Below are 18818 nucleotides of genomic sequence, written 5' to 3' on the forward strand. Positions count from 1 at the left end.
CTAGTCAAGTAATGATAAAATATGGGGAAGAAATTTCACCATACGAAAGAAGGGAGCCTCCCAGGCTCGGGTCGGAGTGTCCCACACTCTGGAGCATCCCATGCTCTGCTCTTACTCACCCACAAACACATAGTAAGCAGGGAGGAGTACTAATAGGCTAGCTAGCAATAAAATATAGCGACCCAGGTATGGTGGGTAAAAACTATTAAAATCCAATAAATCCTTAAGGCTTCCCCATGTCCCACGAATAAAGAAAACGCGGGTGCGATTCCCAACCGTACCCGGAAATTCTCGTAAAAAGTCATATAAACCAACAGCGTGTCCCACACGCTAAAAGGATAAATAGATTATCAATAAGGCATTCCCAATGCCAAAATCGTAGGTTGATAAGTAAACATGGAGGTTTACTCCAACAAAACTCAATTTGCCAATAGAGTCTCAAATCGACGAATATAAATATAATATAATATAAATAGTATAAATCCGAAAATCACCTCGAAAACAATTCGTCGATAATCAACATCAATTATGAATTCGAATCCGAGCATAGCAACTTGGTAACTGAAACTTACAAGTGGTATAAATCAATATTTATTTCATGACAATCATTATCAAAAGCAAAACTACGGAATAATTTGCAATCAAACTTATATGCTCGGAAAATAATATGTTAAATAAATAAATCATGCTTTAATAAATAAATGCATGCATCACTTATTTGAAAACGAAAGTCCACTCACAGTGTACGGCTAAGCCTGTCGTCGATCCGAACCCTCCTCGAGGGAATCCTCCTCACGTCCTGTACAATATAACGTCTGTAAACCTTAATTACTGGATGGAAAACTAAATTACGATAATCAAAACCAAACCCTAACATCATCTTTATTTGCCCAAAATCTCCCAATCTTCTTCACTAATATTATTCCCTTAAGGTATGGGCTTTAGGGCCGAATCAAGGAAATCCGATAGATGGATTTCTCATAATTCAATTAACAATTTCATCATTGATCAACATCAAAATCCATAATCACTCTTCTCCAATTTTATCCCCAAAACTGCAATCATGGAACTAAAAGTATAATTGACTAATTATATCAACAACAGAAGTCAAATTCCGGCCAAAACACAGTCTCACGCGCCACCTACAGTGGCGGCGCGTGGCACCCACGCGCCGGCACCAACCTCCACCATCGGCTACCAAATTTCATATACAGCAACTACTCAACACACTGATTAAACTTCTCAACTACAACATTCCCAAATTATACCTGTAAATGGTCGAATTCAACCGGCGAAATTAACCCAGAAAATCAAGAACCCTAGATTTTCAATTCTGCCTCTACACTTCAAATCTTGATTCGAGGTTAGGGGCGAAATGATCTCCGTGGAAAACCAAGCCTTCGACGGCAAAATGGTGACCGGAGGTGGCCGGAATCGCCGGAAATCGGCAAAAATGGCTAACTGCCACCGTAGCTTCCTCCGCTCCAAATCGAGCTTCTCCGGCCAAATCACCGTAATATACCTCCACAGACGTGACAAGGGGAAGAAACCGAGCTTGGGGGTGGCCGGATTACATCCTGGGACGGCCGGAGGAGGAAGAAATCAAAGGGGAAAGAATCGGGCCGAAAGGGAGGAAGGGTCGGGGAGAGAGAGAAGAGAGAGTTACCCGGCTAGGTAGGTTTCCAAAAATAGAAATCTACCAACAGTAATTTCCATATATATATAACTTACCATGAATAGTAAATTCTACATTTTTAGCCATAACTCTCACATACTAAGTCCAATTTTTACGTACCACATATGCACGCGCTCGGTTTAACGTCCCCTACAACTTTCATGAAGAACATTTTCTCAAATTTTGACCCGAACAAAAAGTCAACTTTTAGGGCCACTAAAATATCAATAAAGATTAAAAATTGAAAGTATCCAACAATTATCGTCCAAATAATGAGTAAATCGTTAATTCTAGGTTCGGGACGTAACATGTACTCACCAAACAATAAAGGTAATCCGTTCATTAATGAACCTTATGAGATTACTCACCTTTGAATCCCGCTGCGTCTTCACACGAGAACCAAAACAAGCACAATCGCCGCAATCCGTTCAACAAGTCCAACAAGCACCTGAACACATAGGGTTTTGATTCAGTGCACGAATCACAAAGTGATTAAAGTTCGAAACCTTCGTTTTGAACTAAATCCCCATGAGTAATGCCAATCGAGGCAAGACCTCATCCGAGACCTCCCTAAGTCTCCAGAGTACTTCCACGATCGATGTGTCCAAACCACAAGTCGATCGGAAGCTTGAATCCTCACGGATCAAATAAATCAACCGGTATGAAACTGTAAAAATCATAACAAATCCATTCGAACTCCAAAATTTGCATATTATATATTGAAACGCTCATATCCACGAGTAGAACATATATAATACCAAAAACAGTTCCATACATGGCCGGAAAACCACCAGAACGCAGCCACAGGCTGTGGCACACCACCGCAGGCCAAAACTCATTATTTCCCAAAACTCCCAACATCAAAAAGTTTCATCTAAACATGCTTGTGATTTTCATAACTAGCTCGAAGTCAGAAAACAAGCATAAAGGATCGAAAACTACCTCACAAGCCGTGGATCACTATTCAATCCGAGTTGAACCAAGTTTCACGTGAATCTATCCAAACAACCACCAAGGATCGATCAAGGAGGCTGCTCTGAGCTCAACCAAGAAGACTTGAAGCCTCGCCGACGTCGGAGATTGGAGAACCGATCGGGTCCGAATACATGAATCTTCGTCGCCTTCTAGCGCCGCCACCACCGAGAATCGCCGCTAGAGGACACCACAGGGACGACCAGAGCAAGCAGGCGATCTGATATGGAGAGTTTCGTCGCCGGAGTTCGCAGGAAAATCCGGGTCAGATCGTCCGGGTTCGGGTCGGGTCAGCCGGTTTCTTCGATACTGAAGGTGCAGTCGAGAGAGAAGAGAGAGAGAAAGGATATCAGTTTCCGGAAATGGAAACCAAATGAAAATAGTAAATTTCCCACTTGGGAAACTTCTATTTATACCAAAATGGAAACTTCTTCCAATGGTCATAATTTCTTCATACGAACTCTGATTGACGCGTTCCACATGTCCACGAACTCGTATCGACGCGCTCTACGACTTTTGTGAAGGAAGTTATCAAAGAATCCCAACGAATAAAAGTCAACCTTTGCAACCCCCCTAAAACCACATTCTTCGAATAATTATTCTCCCGAAACACTTCCGCTCCATCCATGAGCCACGAAATCATCCAATAATTAGAATTTTGATTCAGGAAAATCCTCGAAAAATAAATACGAATTTCCGGGATATCACATCAACAACGTGCATTAATGTGCCCTGTAATTTTTACGTCATGACTACTCTGTTTTTTTATAGGAGCAAAAAGTGTGACGATATTATTGAATATGTGCGCCATTTTAGCCTTGTTTCTCCCTTAGTTTAGTGTTTTGAGTCATTAAGTCATTTTGAGTGTCTTGTTGAGTGTTTGGAGTGAAATAGGTGGAAAAAGTAAAATTAATGAAAAATCCTAGCTGGATCAGGATTCCTCACTGTCGACTGTTTTTGCGGTCTTTACATTTTAATTCCCTTTATTTTCTCTAGAAAATTCTGATATTCTCCTGCTTGTTGTAGGAAACGTTGCCTGGTGGAACTCTTGGAAATAGCAATGATGGAGTCATAAAATAAAGCATTAAGATATTTGACCAAGCAATGAAGAAAGGAAATAAAGGAGAAAGACGTTTTCAGTTGGGGAATAAAGGAGAAAGACGTTTTCAATTGAGGAATAAAAGAGAAAGATGTTTCAACTGGAAAATAAATAAGAGAAAGATGTTTCAGCTTGGAAATTAAAGGAATTGCCCCATTATGAGAGGAGTTAAGGCCTTAAAGGAGATGTTTCAGTTAGAAAATTAAAGGAATTACGATGCAATCCCATCTGTCCAATGATGAAGGGTATGATCGACAAAAGCCAACCAATGCTCCCCTATAAATAGGCAACGTCCAGAACAGAATTTGCATCACTTCCCAGCCAAGATAATTCCTTGCCTATCACTTTCTGGCCAAAAACTTTTCCGAGACTCTGCCCAATTCACTCCTTAAACTTCCATCACCTACAAGACCGTGACACCATCCATCCATCAATCTACAAAGCTCTAAGGCGCTGAGTCAAGGACTCTCCACCACCATAGCAGAGACGAGTTCATCACCGTGTTGCTAAGCCGCTGAGGAAAGCTTCAAAGTGTAACTATGACTCTACTTACAATTTTTATTTCGGTTTTGTGTGTTTCGATTTGCGAGTTGTGTAATTGGAGACACAGAATTTTCAGAATATTTTTATTAATATTTTTGAGATTTTCAATTTATTATTGAGTTAATTTCGAGAATTCTTTTATGATGCATGTTACAATCTTGTGCTCTTTTACATGTTTAGGTAATTTTCAGAGTTAGGTTCATAAGTTTGCATGCTAGAATCACGCTGAGTGTTCTTGTGTGTTTGCTTAATTTGCCAAGAGTAATTGTTATTTGTTAAGACGCTGAGTTAAAACAAGTAGTACTTAGTTCTAACGGGTGTAAAAATCATGCTTTAATGATTAAATGATTCTGGAAATTACGTGTTAAATTCTATGTATAATGGTTAATTTGCACGTGTGAGCTGATTCGAGGGTTAGATAATACTACTAGTTAAGAGAATTACGTTGAGTGTTTTCGAAAATTAGTAGTATTAGGCTTGGTAAGGACTTTTCCGATCCAAGCCTACATTAGAATGAATCAGATAAGTGGATTGATCCGCTGAGGCTTTTCATTTGAGCTCTTATCTAGGCATTAAAGATAGGCACATTTTTGTAGCATGTTGAAATGGATTTTCTGTTTTTACACTTAGTAATTTCTGAGTGGTATTGGTCTAGGTTAGGGAAGTCGATCATTGTATATAGGTTTATTTTTTTAATTTTTTTAATTTTTTGTAGATTAGAAACCAAATTCCAAAACCCCCATTTTATTCTTTTATTTGTTAATTGACCTTTTTGTGTAGGTGTACCCTACAATCCCCGGACTGAACGATCTCTGCTTATCCTATACTTACAACTATATTTTGCAGGGTTAAATTGTGAGTCTATTTTAGCCGCATCATTTTTCTGTAGTGTCTCATTCCTTACAAATTTTACACTTGCTCTATCATTAACAATTTCATGCTCTGATGGTAAAAGCTCGACTTAGTGTGGAGGTCAACACATACGGCCCCACCATCACCATCCTAGCCACCATTTCTTCCTTCCTCTAGCACTGCCTCATAATGATAGTTACTTTTGTCTGACATACAAAAAATCATAGTATACATATGTAGGAAACAAAATAATATTTTTTCTAAGTTGAAAAGGCGCGCGCACACACACACATATAGGTTAGTAGTTCAATCATCTTCAATTTTTACTTTGTTTGGTTCAGTTACTATTCATCCATTGAAACTATTTATTCATATGAGAAATTTCTTTATTGCTCCTTTGCTAATAAAAACACAATTTAAGGCTATGGTGCTTTGGTATGGGGTATTTTAAAACTTATAGAATAAGACCTAAAGCCTCAGAACCAACGTCTTCCCAAAAGAGAATCAAAACCAAAGCGAAACTTCTCCCAACAGACCATCAAAAATGACTTAACTCAAGCATGAGTTCCTTCAATTCTACATCATCTCTACGTGATTAATGGTTCATTATTATGTAGGGGCATACATTCTAAGACATAAATACAAGTAGAAGATATATCTATATGTACATATACTTTCTGCAAAACCATTTGTACATGTAGTTCGGGTCCTATTTAGAATCCAGGTCTTGTACATGTTGAAACCGAAAAAATTCAAAAGCCCATAAAGGAAAAACATTTTCGGTAAAGGAGAAGGTGTAAAAGTAGCATGCTTCTTCTAGAAGTCTAGTGACTGTTGGGTTACTCTAGCTTTGTTCAAATTCAAAAGAGAGAAGTAGAAGAATACAACAATGAAGCTGAAGTATACACGTTAATAAAGGTGGAGTTATTGATGTCAAAATAATCACAGACTCTCAGCCTTGATAATATGTTTGAGTCCAACTCCATCACTATCACGTCATCTTGGCAAACCCAAGTTGCCTATATATAAAGAGAGACTCTACGGCAAAAAAAATGGTGGGGGGGAGGACGTGAGGAGATAGCTGCGTGAGGGGGACCAACACGAGCAGAACATAGCAGCGTCAGGAGGACCGGGAAGCAGCAGAGGAGAGGAAGAAAGCAAGAAAGAAGAGGGTGAGACTTTCACCGAACTGCACCTTTTCCTTTTCTGTTCTCAAATGATGCAGGCCTCCAGTGATATCGAGCTCCGACACGGCGTGCCTTAGGGTGCCGATTGTCGTCGAGCTCCGGCGCGGCGTGCCTTAGGGTACCGACATCGTCTTCAAAGCTCCGGTGGCGGTACTTTAAGGTACCAATACTGTTTTAGAGCTGCACGGCGCACCCCAGGGCGTTGTATCATCCTCAAATTCCGGCGATGGCCGTTGGTTCTTGAAATCCCAGTAGCGGTTCCATGTTCTTTAAAGTCCCAGCAGCACCACAAAACTGCTCTGCTCAGAGGTGCCTTAATCAAAACCTGCAACAAATCTGCAAGGAGTATCGAAACAGAGCTGAACACATCTCTTTCAGCCTCACTGACAGTAAAAACAAAAAGAAAGCAAATTAAGAGCTTCCCTGTCAAACTGTCCAAACAAAAAAATCCGAGCAAAGGGTCCTTGAAACTTTGGCTCTGCTGCTCTTCAAATCAAAATGAGCTCGGTGGCAAAAAGTCAAAGAAGAAAACCAAAGAGTTACAAGAGTGCAGTTCATAAAAAATAAAAGAAAAGGGATGTGTGGCCTATCGTTCTCCATCAGTAAAGATGACAGAGCCACCTCTTGGAAAGTCAATTAATGGAGCATAATCACATGATCAAGCTTTCTCCAACACACCAAGGACAAAACAAAAAAAAAAGCATAATAAGAAGACAAGAGTGAAGTTTGGCAGTGGTCTTCCAAAATAATTAAGAGGAAGGCTTATTTAAACATGTCTTCTTATTATACAAAGTGTGCTGGAACATGATGGCACCACCACGAAATAGAGGCAAAAGAAGAAGATTTAATTAAATTCTCAGGACATGATAGGCCGAGTACGTGGTCTTTTTTTTAATACACCTGCAGTCAAAGTGGAGCTAACACGTTTGATGTATAAAGTTTCAAGGCAAAATACATTTAAAGCATGCAATAAAGCTAATCTCTACGAAGCTACGATGAAGGATGATTGGCTCTGCTCTTGAAGAATTATAACACAGCACCTGTTCGATAAAACGCGGCAGCCAAGTTGAACACCAAATGTGAACAAACAAGCTCCTAAGCAGTTTAGGCCTCGGAGAAGCTTTAGGTTTCTGAGAAGTTTACGGGTGTTCATAGTAAAATTTGATGCCCAAAATAGAAGTTTGGTGCACTTCCCCGAATTCTTTTCAAGAAAAATTGAGACTCGAAGTTCACTCATTACATTGGGGGTCCCTGTATTAAATTTGGGGCTGAGAAAGCTTCATGGATCGAGGAACATGACTCGCGAGGATACAAAAAGAAGCCCATGTCCAAATTTGGGCCCATTTGAAGAATTCGACAAAGCATGACGCTACGGGTTTCCATTTCAAAATATCCGAGCTTTGGTTTCGTTAAAAATACCTCGGAACCTAAAAAATATCCTTTTGGTACAAAACCAAGAAAGCTCAAAGCCACAAGTCTGAACTACAATGGTTGGATCCCTTCACAGGGTATGTAGGCAATCTAGCGACCCACTAGATGCAACCACAAATTCAAATCGAATCCCTGACTCCACCAGTCAAATTCAGCCAATCCGAATCCCTGACTCCACTAGTCAAATTCACCCAAACACCAGAAAAAATCACATCATTCCCAAATTACCCAAAAACAAATTCAAGGGCTTTAAACCCTAACAAATAACCCGAACAGAAATCAAAAAATAAAATGCGTCATCTACCCATTTAAATCCCAAATGCCGGAACTACATGTGGTTTGATCCCGCAAGGGTATGTAGGCAATCTGGAATCAAATAATCTAGATGCAACCGCATCCTAAACACTTTTCCTATTCCAAAATCCAAGCCTTCCAATGGGTCGTTCACCTATTGAAACTCTTGAACTACGAGTGGCTTGATCCCTTCCCGGGTACGTAGGCAACCCATTCCAAAATTCGGATGCAGCCGCAAAAACAAACAAACACACATTGGTTTCTTTATAAATGGAATCAAAGGGTGTTCTCTTGTAACAAGAGATTGTAATTAAGAGACACATTCTGTCTTGAATGGGTTGAACCCGAAATAATTAAAACTCTATTCTGTTAATGAATATGAGTGAAATTACGTGGGGTGACAGTTTCACTTTGTGCAATTTTTTTTTGCTCAACAGTACACAATTTTATAAATTAGAGTCTCTCAGTTTTTTCTCTCTGTCTGCTATATTACACATCTCCCAGGCCCCGAATTCACCTAACTTCAAGTAAATATACACACATATATGCAAGACCAATAACTAAATCCATGTTACAAATATGAAATCCAGGACAAGAAGAGCATATACAGCTCCCAACCTACCCTTGTAGTTTACTATTTAAACTTCCCTTCCCCAAAAATGTCAAACCAAATGAAAAATTAAAAAGCCTCATTGCAAAGCCCAAGAATGAAACTGAAAACGCAACAACATCAAACTCTTATTCAACAAAAGCAAAAGGAACCCGTAGAATACTCATATCTCAGTAGGCATGATGTTTCCAACTATCTTGTTTAGTTTAGTGCAAACCCATAATCTTTGATGGCAATATTTATAGAAAACAAAACATTAGAACCCAAATAGTTTTGGAAATTTGTGGCTCAGACTTAGGAGTCTAGTGCAGCTGCTAAAATAGATTAAAAAAAAAAAACTACATATGCTTTCCAAAAAAGCTAAGGAGCCAAAATAAAGAGTCTGCTAATAAAGATTCTCTAAGTGTAGCTGCTAAAATAGAAAAAAAGCTAAAAATGTTTGCCAAAATAGCTAAAGAGCAAAAATAGAGTCTTCTAAAGATGCTCTAACTAATCTAACTTACTAATCCAGTTTACTAAACTTTTCAGATATATTTGGTGGTTTCATTGATGAAATGGGTACATTAAAGAAGACTACATTTACGGATGTGAAAGGAATGCTTGAACTTTTGGAGGCCTCAACTCAGCTTCAAAAGGAGAAATATCCTAGAGGAGGCTAAATCTTTCTTAGTGGTCACTCTCAGAGATATCAATGTTATTTGTGATGATAGAGACAGTTGCATTTCCAAGCATGTGACCTATGCCTTGGAGCTTTCATCACAAAGGAGAGTGTAGTGGTTTAATGCAAAATGACACATCAAATCCTATGAGAAAGATCATATTGATCAAGCCAACATGACCACTTTACTTGAGTTGGCTAAACTTAACTTCAACATGGTTCAAGCCACACTCCAAAAAATCTAAGGGAAGCATCCATGTAAGTAAACCAAATGAATCTTCTGCTTCTGAAAATGAAAGAATCTTGGTCTTGATAAAAAATAGTCATCCTTACTTTTCTTATTTGGATTATTATGCTTTGTGGTTTCGATCAGGTGGTGGAACAATTTGGGTCTCAGTAAGAACTTGGACTTTGCAAGAGATAGACTGGTCGAATGTTTCATGTGTGCTGTGGGATTAGCTTTCGAGCTTGAGTACAAGTCCTTTAGAAAATGGATAACTAGAGTCGTCAATTTGATTCTCATCATCGATGACGTTTATGATGTTTATGACTCATTGGAAGAGCTAAAACATTTCACCGATGCTATTGAAAAGTTAGTTTTTCAATAGTGCTTATGTAGTACGCACTTTTGCATGGTACGTTGTTTAGAAATGGTTAGATCAATAACATTGTTTTAAACTGAATAGGTGGGATATTAGGGAAACCGACAAGCTTCTGGAGTGTATGAAGATCTGTTTCCAAGTACTCTACAATCGTACTTGTGAAATTGCTTATGAAATTGAAGAGGAGAATGGTTGGAACCAAGTATTACTTCATTTGCAGAAAGTGGTATTAGCTTTCTCCCTTCTCACCAGTCTAATGGTAGCCAAATGAAAGAACTGTCTTTATCCCCCAAGTCTCGGGGCTTCAAGTTTATACCCCTTCACACATATTGTTTTAGACAAATGCACATAAAAAGTTGAGAGCCCTATCTTTATAGTTTGTATCTCTATGATGGACCCTAAATACAACTCTGAATACTTATGGTGATGATAGGCAAATAATGGCAATTCGTAATCTTAATTAATCATGGTTGAATTGAACTCTAACTGTCTTCTTTTCTTTTCAAAAACTTACAGTGGGCAGATTTATGTAAAGCATTATTGGTGGAGGCAGAGTGGTACAATAAAGCCTACACACCGTCCTTTGAAGAGTACCTTAGCAATGGTTTCATCATTTACTTCGCTGATTTTGACTCATGCCTTCTTCTCTACAACACATGATGAAGGGATCAAAAACATGGCTGATTTTCTGCACAAGAATGAAGATCTTGTGTACAATATCTCTTTGATACTTCGACTCTTAAATGATCTAGGAACTTTTGCAGTATATATATTTATTCTGGTTGCTTGCTCCATTTAAAGCCTATTTTGTCTTCTGAGTACAATGCTAATTGAGTGATTAAATAAAAGGCGAGCAAGAGAGAGGCAATGCTGCTTCATCAATCCTATGTTACATGAGAGAAGTGCATAGTTCAGAAGAAATAGCTCGTAAGCACATCAAAGGCAAGATAGACAATGCATGGAAGAAAATAAACGAAAAACGTTTCACTCAAGTGCCCGAAATATCTTCATTCATCAACATTACTACAAATATAGCTCGAGTTGGTCATAGCCTTTATCAAGATGGAGATGGATTTGGTGATCAAGAGTAAGGGACTCGGGGTTAGATTCAATCTTTACTAGTTGAACCGCTGTCTTAATTGAGTCAAACTCGCTAGTACTAGTTATCCTAGTAATTTCTTACTCTCATAGTCTCATAGTCATATTGGCTATAAATGAGGTGCTCAGATCGTTGTAGGCAATGTTAGTGTCTCTAGAAAGTTTAGGAACTCTCGTACTTATATTAGCTATAAATAATCTAGGTGCTCAGATCATTGTAGGCAATGTTAGTGTCTCTAGAAAGTATAGCGGTCATAAACAATGTAATAAATATATCAATCGATATTACTGTAGGTGATTTGATTTTGTTGAGTAAATTGCATCCTTATTAATTGATTGGAAGCCAAAAATCTTTAAATCATGAATAATAAACTGTAATAATGTGAATGACAAGAGACTGTCATTGTAGAGGATGGAAATGAGGTAGATTAAGATACTCAGCTTTTCAACAAGGATTTTAGGTTAAGGGAGGCTATGTTGTGTAAAGTAATTAACCCAATTTTCTAAAGAGATCGGGAAAAACCCATACATATTTTTCTATCAATCTACACCCAATCCACGTAGACAACCTTTCTTGTAGAATGTCGATGTATAATTTTTTTTTTTTTTTGTGTTTTCCTATATGCCTGATTTACCCTTAGACAACTTTTTTTTTTTTTTTTTTTTGGAGAAATAGGGCAACCTTCCTTGTAGAGTGTTGATGTATAATTATAGCATATGACATTATGGCTTAAATCGTGCATGCTTGGATTTCAAGTTTTCATTGAGGATATATATATATATATATATATATATATATATATATATATATAACACCATGATTTCAAGCTGTACAGATACTAGTTCAGTTCTATAGATCATAAGAAAGAAGTTCAAATTTGTTGTTGTGAACTTGTGTATCACCTATCACCTATGCATTCGTGACCATATTCTCTTTCTAATTTTTGGCTTTTGAAAGGATGGTATAATAAGGTATGTTATTCATGAGATTTTTTTTTTTTTTTGAATAAAGGGCTGGTGCGGCTGCCCTCAAGCCTTGATTAATGAAATCGTCGAATACAAGGGAAGAACATTGAGCCTAAACCCCTTATTACAATAGGCACCTAGAGTACATCCTGAAATAATATCATGAGTCTCTACTAAACAATTGTATTTAAATATGCACCAACTAGCAAAGAACAATTGTATTCGAAAGTATGAAGTATAGGTTATTCATGAGATTTAGTTTTTCAAAAATCTTTTCTTTTGTCATTGGTAAGGTATCTTGTTCTAGGTACATTGTTATACCTAGAACAAGATTGAAGATACTTTTCTTTTCTTTGCACTTTTCCTTTTGCATATTGGCAAATTAATTTGATGATTATTCATTTTCAATTGTTACGTAATAGATAGGTATATGCATATAGGGATAAGTTAGAGATTTTCAACCTAAGAAATATGGTCAACTAGCAATGATAGAATACCTAAGAAAGAGATTGATGTGAAAAGAGTTTTTCTATTTTATTTTTTTTAAAATGGGGTTTGCAACCCAGTCAAGCTGGGAGGCTCATCCCCACGCCTATATTATTAATATTAATTATTTGCCGCATCGAGGGGGACGTAATACCTTGACCTCGAGCATGCTTAATAGCATTACAGTTATCGTCGTAAAGGACATCCTGCAAAAAGCCCGGAGCCTCATCCAAATTAAGATCAATAGTATGATCTAACCAAGCAAAGTGAGCAATTCTATCCGCTGCACTTTTTGCTTCACGATTCACATGTCGAATCCTAATAACATCAAACTCTTGCATATAATCTCGACAATCATCAAGGATCCGACTTACCTCAGAATTATCGTCAACTGGATTGTTAAGGGCTGCCACCAACAGAGACAAGTCGCTTTCCAGCTCAATCTGTTTCCATCCTTGATGAATGGCCAACAAGAGCCCCGCCCTACAAGCTTCTACTTCACTATGGAAGGCTGAACACAAATGCGGCCAAAATCTAGACCAAGCCGCCTTAAAGTTCCCAGAATCATCCCACACAATTACACCCACTCCACCGCTTCTAGTATCACTCATAAAAGCACCATCCACATTAACTTTAAGTCTGCCTCTAGGAGGGAACTCCCATTTAGCCACATTGCCCTTACATCTCTTACTATGTGCCTTCAGAGGATGACAACTTTGGTAATCATGAAGCAATTCAAGTGGCCACATAACTGCATGCATGGGATTGAACTCACCACCATTCAAGACCAGCTTGTTTCTCTCAGTCCAAATAGCCCACAATTGCATGAAAAAAACATCCACATGTTGTTTGCTTAGCTTCTCAATTACACCCAAAATCCAGTCCTTCATATTATTAGCATCGAGATTATGAGCTCGGAGCCCTAGTGGTCTATATAACCAGCAACATGCAATCACCGAAAAATTCTTGAACACATGCATGGTCGTTTCCTCCTCCTATCTACAGAAAGGACAAATATAATCACACAAATTTAGCTTCTTGCTTAGGGCCCCTTTAGTAGGAACAATATCTTTCGCTAGCCTCCAAACAAAGCTACTAACTTTGGGCATAACCTTGGCCCTCCAAATTAGCTTTCACAGCTCATTATAACCGCCCCCGTGACCACTGGAAGTAGATGCTTGTGCCTGCAAATCACTTGTACTTCTAGCCAGATGGTACCCGCTCTTCACAATATAGATCCCATGTTTGTCGAAGTGCCACACTATTCGATCAGGTGGGTTTCTCAAACTGAGAGGTATCTTCCAGATCAATTCCACCTCCTCACTTGTAAATAAGAGCTCCAACCGGTCATGTCTCCATTCACCAGCCTCCGCATCAATCAAGTCCGAGATCCGCAAACCCTCCCAATCACACCCAGCCCTGGAATATGGTTTAAACATATGGGGTCTGGGTATCCATGGGTCGCTCCACACTGAGATGCTTGTTCCTGAACCCACTTGAAATCTAATCCCTTTCGACATCAGCTCTTTACCCTTCATTAAGCTCCTCCAAGCATATGAATCACCTGGCCTCACAGATGCATGCAAGAAGTTTGTAGCAGGAAAATACTTGGCCTTCAGCATCTGCGCCTGTAGAGAGTTAGGGTTTCGAATCAATCTCCACCCTTGCTTCGCCAAGAGAGCCTGGTTAAAGTGTTCCATATTTCTGAACCCTAGACCCCTCATCCTTGGGAGTACACATTTTGTCCCATGCAATCCAGTGTATTTTCTTGTTATTTTCAGTATCCCCCCACCAAAATTCTGCAATACAACGATGCATCTCCTGGCAAAGATGTTTGGGCAACTCAAAACAACTCATCACGTATGTAGGTACTGATTGCACAACCTATTTGATCATTACTTCCTTTCCGGCTGCAATTAGGGTTTTATCCTTCCAATTCTTCATCTTGTGCCTTGTCTTCTCCACTATAAACTGAAAAGCTTTGGTTTTAGAATAGCTCACCTCAGTAGGGAGTCCCAAATACTTGTCGTGTTTATCTACCCTCAACACACCAAGGACATCAGCCAACTCCAGCTGGGTCTCCAAACTAATGTTCTTTGAAAAAGAAATAGAACTCTTGTCAAAATTGACCTGTTGTCCAGATGCCCCCTCATAACACTGCAGAATTCTCTTCAATCTCCCACATTCCTCTGTATTTGCTTGCATAAAAATGAAGGAATCATCGGCGAAAAAAAGGTGACTAATAGGTAGTGCTCCTACAGCAATAGAAACCCCATGCAACCTACCTTGCTCTTCCGCCTGCCGTAACATTCTAGATAGCCCTTCTGCACAAAGCAGAAACATGTATGGTGAAATAAAATCTCCTTGCCTCAACCCTCTTGAAGGATGCAACCTACCTCTGGGTTCCCCATTAATTATAAAAGAATACGAAACAGTCTGCACACAACGCATGATGCACCTGACCCAAATAGAGTGAAAACCCATACTCACCATTACAACCTCCAACAACCTCCATTCCACCCTATCGTATGCCTTGCTCATATCGAGCTTTAAGGCCCCATATCCCTGAGAACTCCCAGTACGTCTCTTTAGAAAGTGTGAGATCTCAAACGCAAGCAATGAGTTATCAGATATCTGTCTACCAAGAACAAAAGCACTCTGATGTGGTGCGATGATATTCTGAAGCAGGCCCTTCAATCTGTTTGCTAGGACCTTCGATCCCAGTTTATAAATCACGTTGCACAAGCTGATAGGTCTGAGTTGGCTCATGTGTTGTAACTCTTTCACCTTAGGGATTAGGGTGACGTACGTACCGTTAATTTGACACATAAGATCATCAGACTCCATAAAACACCTCAAATAAAGAGTTTTTCTATTGAAACCTCCAAATTTACTCACTTGACCTCCTATGCTTTTTACACCTCCTATCAAATTTTCAAATACTAAATTTACTCACTAAACCTCACTGAATTTCCTCAAATAACCTCACTCATATAATTTGCAAACAAACTATTATCTTTAAAAAAAAGAAACTTAGTTAATTCAATGATTAATTATTCTACAAATCTTAATTACATATCCATTCCTTAATCAGACAACATAAATATTTTTTCAATAAAAAAAATTAAACACAAGGTATTGAGTTTTAAAAATTAATTTTTAATCAACAAGAAAATAACATGAACTATTTTGTGGTTTTTTTTTTTTTTTTCTGTTTTAGCTCTGCAAAAAAAAAAAAGAAGATTAATCATTTTTTCTTAATGTTTATTTTATATACCTCATGATTAATTATTTAAATATTTGTTTATTTTTTAATTGCTAGATCATTTTTTTTTTTTACAAATATAATGGACAGACTTAGATTTAGGTCATAATATGATTTGTTTTGTTTTCCCTCACCAATATGTGTTCAATATGTATATCATACATTTTTATGGCACATAATCATAGTTTTAATTCTTATTAAATATATATATATATATATATATATGTGTGTGTGTGTGTGTGTGTGTGTGTGTGTGTGTGTGTGTGTGTGTGTTGTAAATATTATTATCTATATGGCTGTCCACGTAAATACTCATTAGTTGTGTAAACCCTACCTCTATTTAAAGAAGGCTAATGAGACTGAATGAGAACACTTCTACTTCCTCCCTACTATTCTCTCTCCATATTCTCTCTACTTTATAACACGTTATCAGCACGATCTGCTATTATTTTTTGAAAACTCTATGATGATCTACGAGTTTATGGTGCAACGTTGTTGCTATTAACTATAACTTATGATCTATGAGTTTATTCATGATCTATGTCATTTATGCATATCAGTTTATTTCTTAAGGTGCCATCGATTCCTGCTTTATTTCATGAGTTTATTTCATGATCTATGATCTATGCTTTAATCTTATATATAATCATTACGGTGCCATCGATTCCTGCTTTATATACTAATATACATATGTTCTTTTTCTCATATATGAGTATAATTGCTGCAAGTTTTGGTTGATCACGCAAATAGAATCATACCCGTTTTCCTTTCTGACAATCTCAATTTTTTTTGTCATCATGCCTCTCTCCTTTATTTTTGGTTTTGCAACCAAAACCCAACGTATCATCCCATAAGGTGCAATAGAGGCATTAGTTTTTACTTGTCTATTTAATAGCATTTTCTAGGGTTTTTTGTCAGTATACACTCATAAGATTTTTTTGTGTGTTTCCCTCAATTGTCATTAGGCATCAATCATATATTTCATGATTACAAGTATTAGTATATGCCTTATGTTGTCATCTGCACATGTATTTATGAATTGATTAATATGAGAAGCAATCTTGACATGATGAGAGTGATGACCACTATCTATGTTGATTCAATTTATGGCAGGATCAGTAACTCCCAAAGGCGGATCAATATTTTTTTGATATCCAGGTTATACAATCCTACGATTATGTGCATAAGTATGCTCAAAAGGTAAGGACGTATGATATGATTTTATTACTCATAGACTGATTTCAATGACCATTGTAAATTCAATTCGATCAAAATACTTTCTTTATATGATTACACGAGGGCCTGAAGTTCCTCAAAGATTGTGTAGTGGAAAAATTGCGATATGAAGTCTCATAAATTTATACAATTACAAGGGCCAGAAGATCCTTAGAGTTATATAATTAGGTATATGAACTCACATATTTTTAATCCCCAATAATTATAAGAGGGCCGGAAGTTCCTCAAATTATTTTAGTATTGGGGTTCCCTCCTCCGTACGACAATGTGAATTTGAAGTTCAATTTTGAACACTTGGTTAAAGCTAGAAGCTACGTACGTTCTCCACAAGATAAAATTATGTACTTGTGTGATTAGAGGAGAGAAAAAAGATGATCATTTTGTGAAGTTAAGCAGACTAGAAGTTCTGTGTAATTTCTTCAATAATGGAACCAGAAGTTTCCACAGTTAATTTTATTGCATGGTTTATCTATTTATTTTTCTTCCCTACAATTTTCCTATTTTGTTATGTACTTTCATTACAGTACTTATCTTTTAAATTTTTTTTGTTACTCATACGGACCAGCAGTCCTATACCTCGAACATATGAATTTCGAATGTAATATTTTTGAACCAGAAGTTCAAAATTTCATAACAGAACTTGAAGTTCTAACAGTAAAACTTAAACCCGAAGCTTTGAGTATAAAATATAAATTAGTTAAAAGTGAACTTGAAGATTCACTTTAGTTACCTCGAGCCTGAAGTTTCGAGCACCAAATTTATTTGAACCCGAAGTTCAAATTACGAAATCTTAGAACTTGCAGTTCATAGAAAAAATATTCGAACTTGAAGTTTCGATTACACATATAATTCATTCATAGTTTATTTGACTTTATGTCAACTCGAACTAGAAGTTTCGAGTAATTTTCATATGTCGATTGATACATTCTTCTTTATGTCTGCTTAAAGCATTCCACCTTAGAACCTGAAGTTCTAATTGTGCAGACTCGAGCCTTAAGTTTCGAGTGGATATATGGACAATTTATCGAAAAGTTTTAATCTGGGTCAACCTCAAACCTGAAGCTTTGAGGGGATTATTTTGACACTGTTACGTCCCGAACCTAGAATTAACATTTTACTCACTATTTGGACGGTAATTGTCGAATACTTTCAATTTTTACTTTCTATCGATATTTTAGTGGCTCTAAAAGTTGACTTTTTGTTCGGGCCAAAATTTGAGGAAATGTTCTTCATGAAAGTTGTAGAGGACTTTAAACCGAGCGCGTTCATATGTGGTGCGTAAAAATTGGACTTAGTATGTGAGAGTTATGGCCAAAATTGTAGAAGTTACTGTTCATGATAATTAATATATATATGAAAGTTACTGTTGGTAGATTTCCATTTTCGGAAAATCTACCTAGCCCCCGGTAACTCTCTCTTCTCCTTCCCCAACCCTTCCTCCCTTTCGGCCCGATCTTCCCCCTTCGATTTCTTCCCCCTCCGGCCGACCCAGGACGCAACCCGGCCATCCCCAAGCTCGTCTCCTTCCCCTTGTCACATCTGTGGAGGTATTTGGCGGAGATTTGGCCGGAGGAGCTCGATTTTGAGCGGAGAAAGTTACTGTAGCAGTTCGCCATTATTGTCGATTTCCGGCTATTCCGGCCATCTCCGGTCACCATATCGACGTCGAAGGCTTGGTTTTCGACGGAGATCATTTCGCCCCTAGCCTCGAATCAAGATTTGCCGTGTAGAGGCTGAATCGATAACCTAGGGTTCTTGAATTTCTGGGTTATCTTCGCCGGCCGAATTCAACCATTTCCAGGTAAAATTGGGATGTGTTGTAGTTGAGAAAAGTAATCAGTGGG

The 18818-nt window shown here is 37.9% G+C and overlaps 1 protein-coding gene and 1 pseudogene across 1 annotated transcript; one reads left to right on the top strand and one right to left on the bottom strand.

The window, feature by feature from the left end:
• The first annotated feature begins 7691 nt into the window (after positions 1 to 7691).
• On the top strand, positions 7692 to 11062 carry LOC112203506 (annotated as a pseudogene).
• Positions 11063 to 12553: 1491 nt separating this feature from the next.
• Positions 12554 to 13453, bottom strand: LOC112203514. The gene has a single exon (XM_024344477.1). The coding sequence runs from the start codon at positions 13451 to 13453 to the stop codon at positions 12554 to 12556; it is 900 nt and encodes a 299-aa protein (XP_024200245.1).
• Between the last annotated feature and the right edge of the window lie 5365 nt (positions 13454 to 18818).

The sequence above is a fragment of the Rosa chinensis genome, chromosome 1, assembly GCF_002994745.2.
Source record: "Rosa chinensis cultivar Old Blush chromosome 1, RchiOBHm-V2, whole genome shotgun sequence".
Classification (NCBI taxonomy): Eukaryota; Viridiplantae; Streptophyta; class Magnoliopsida; order Rosales; family Rosaceae; genus Rosa; species Rosa chinensis.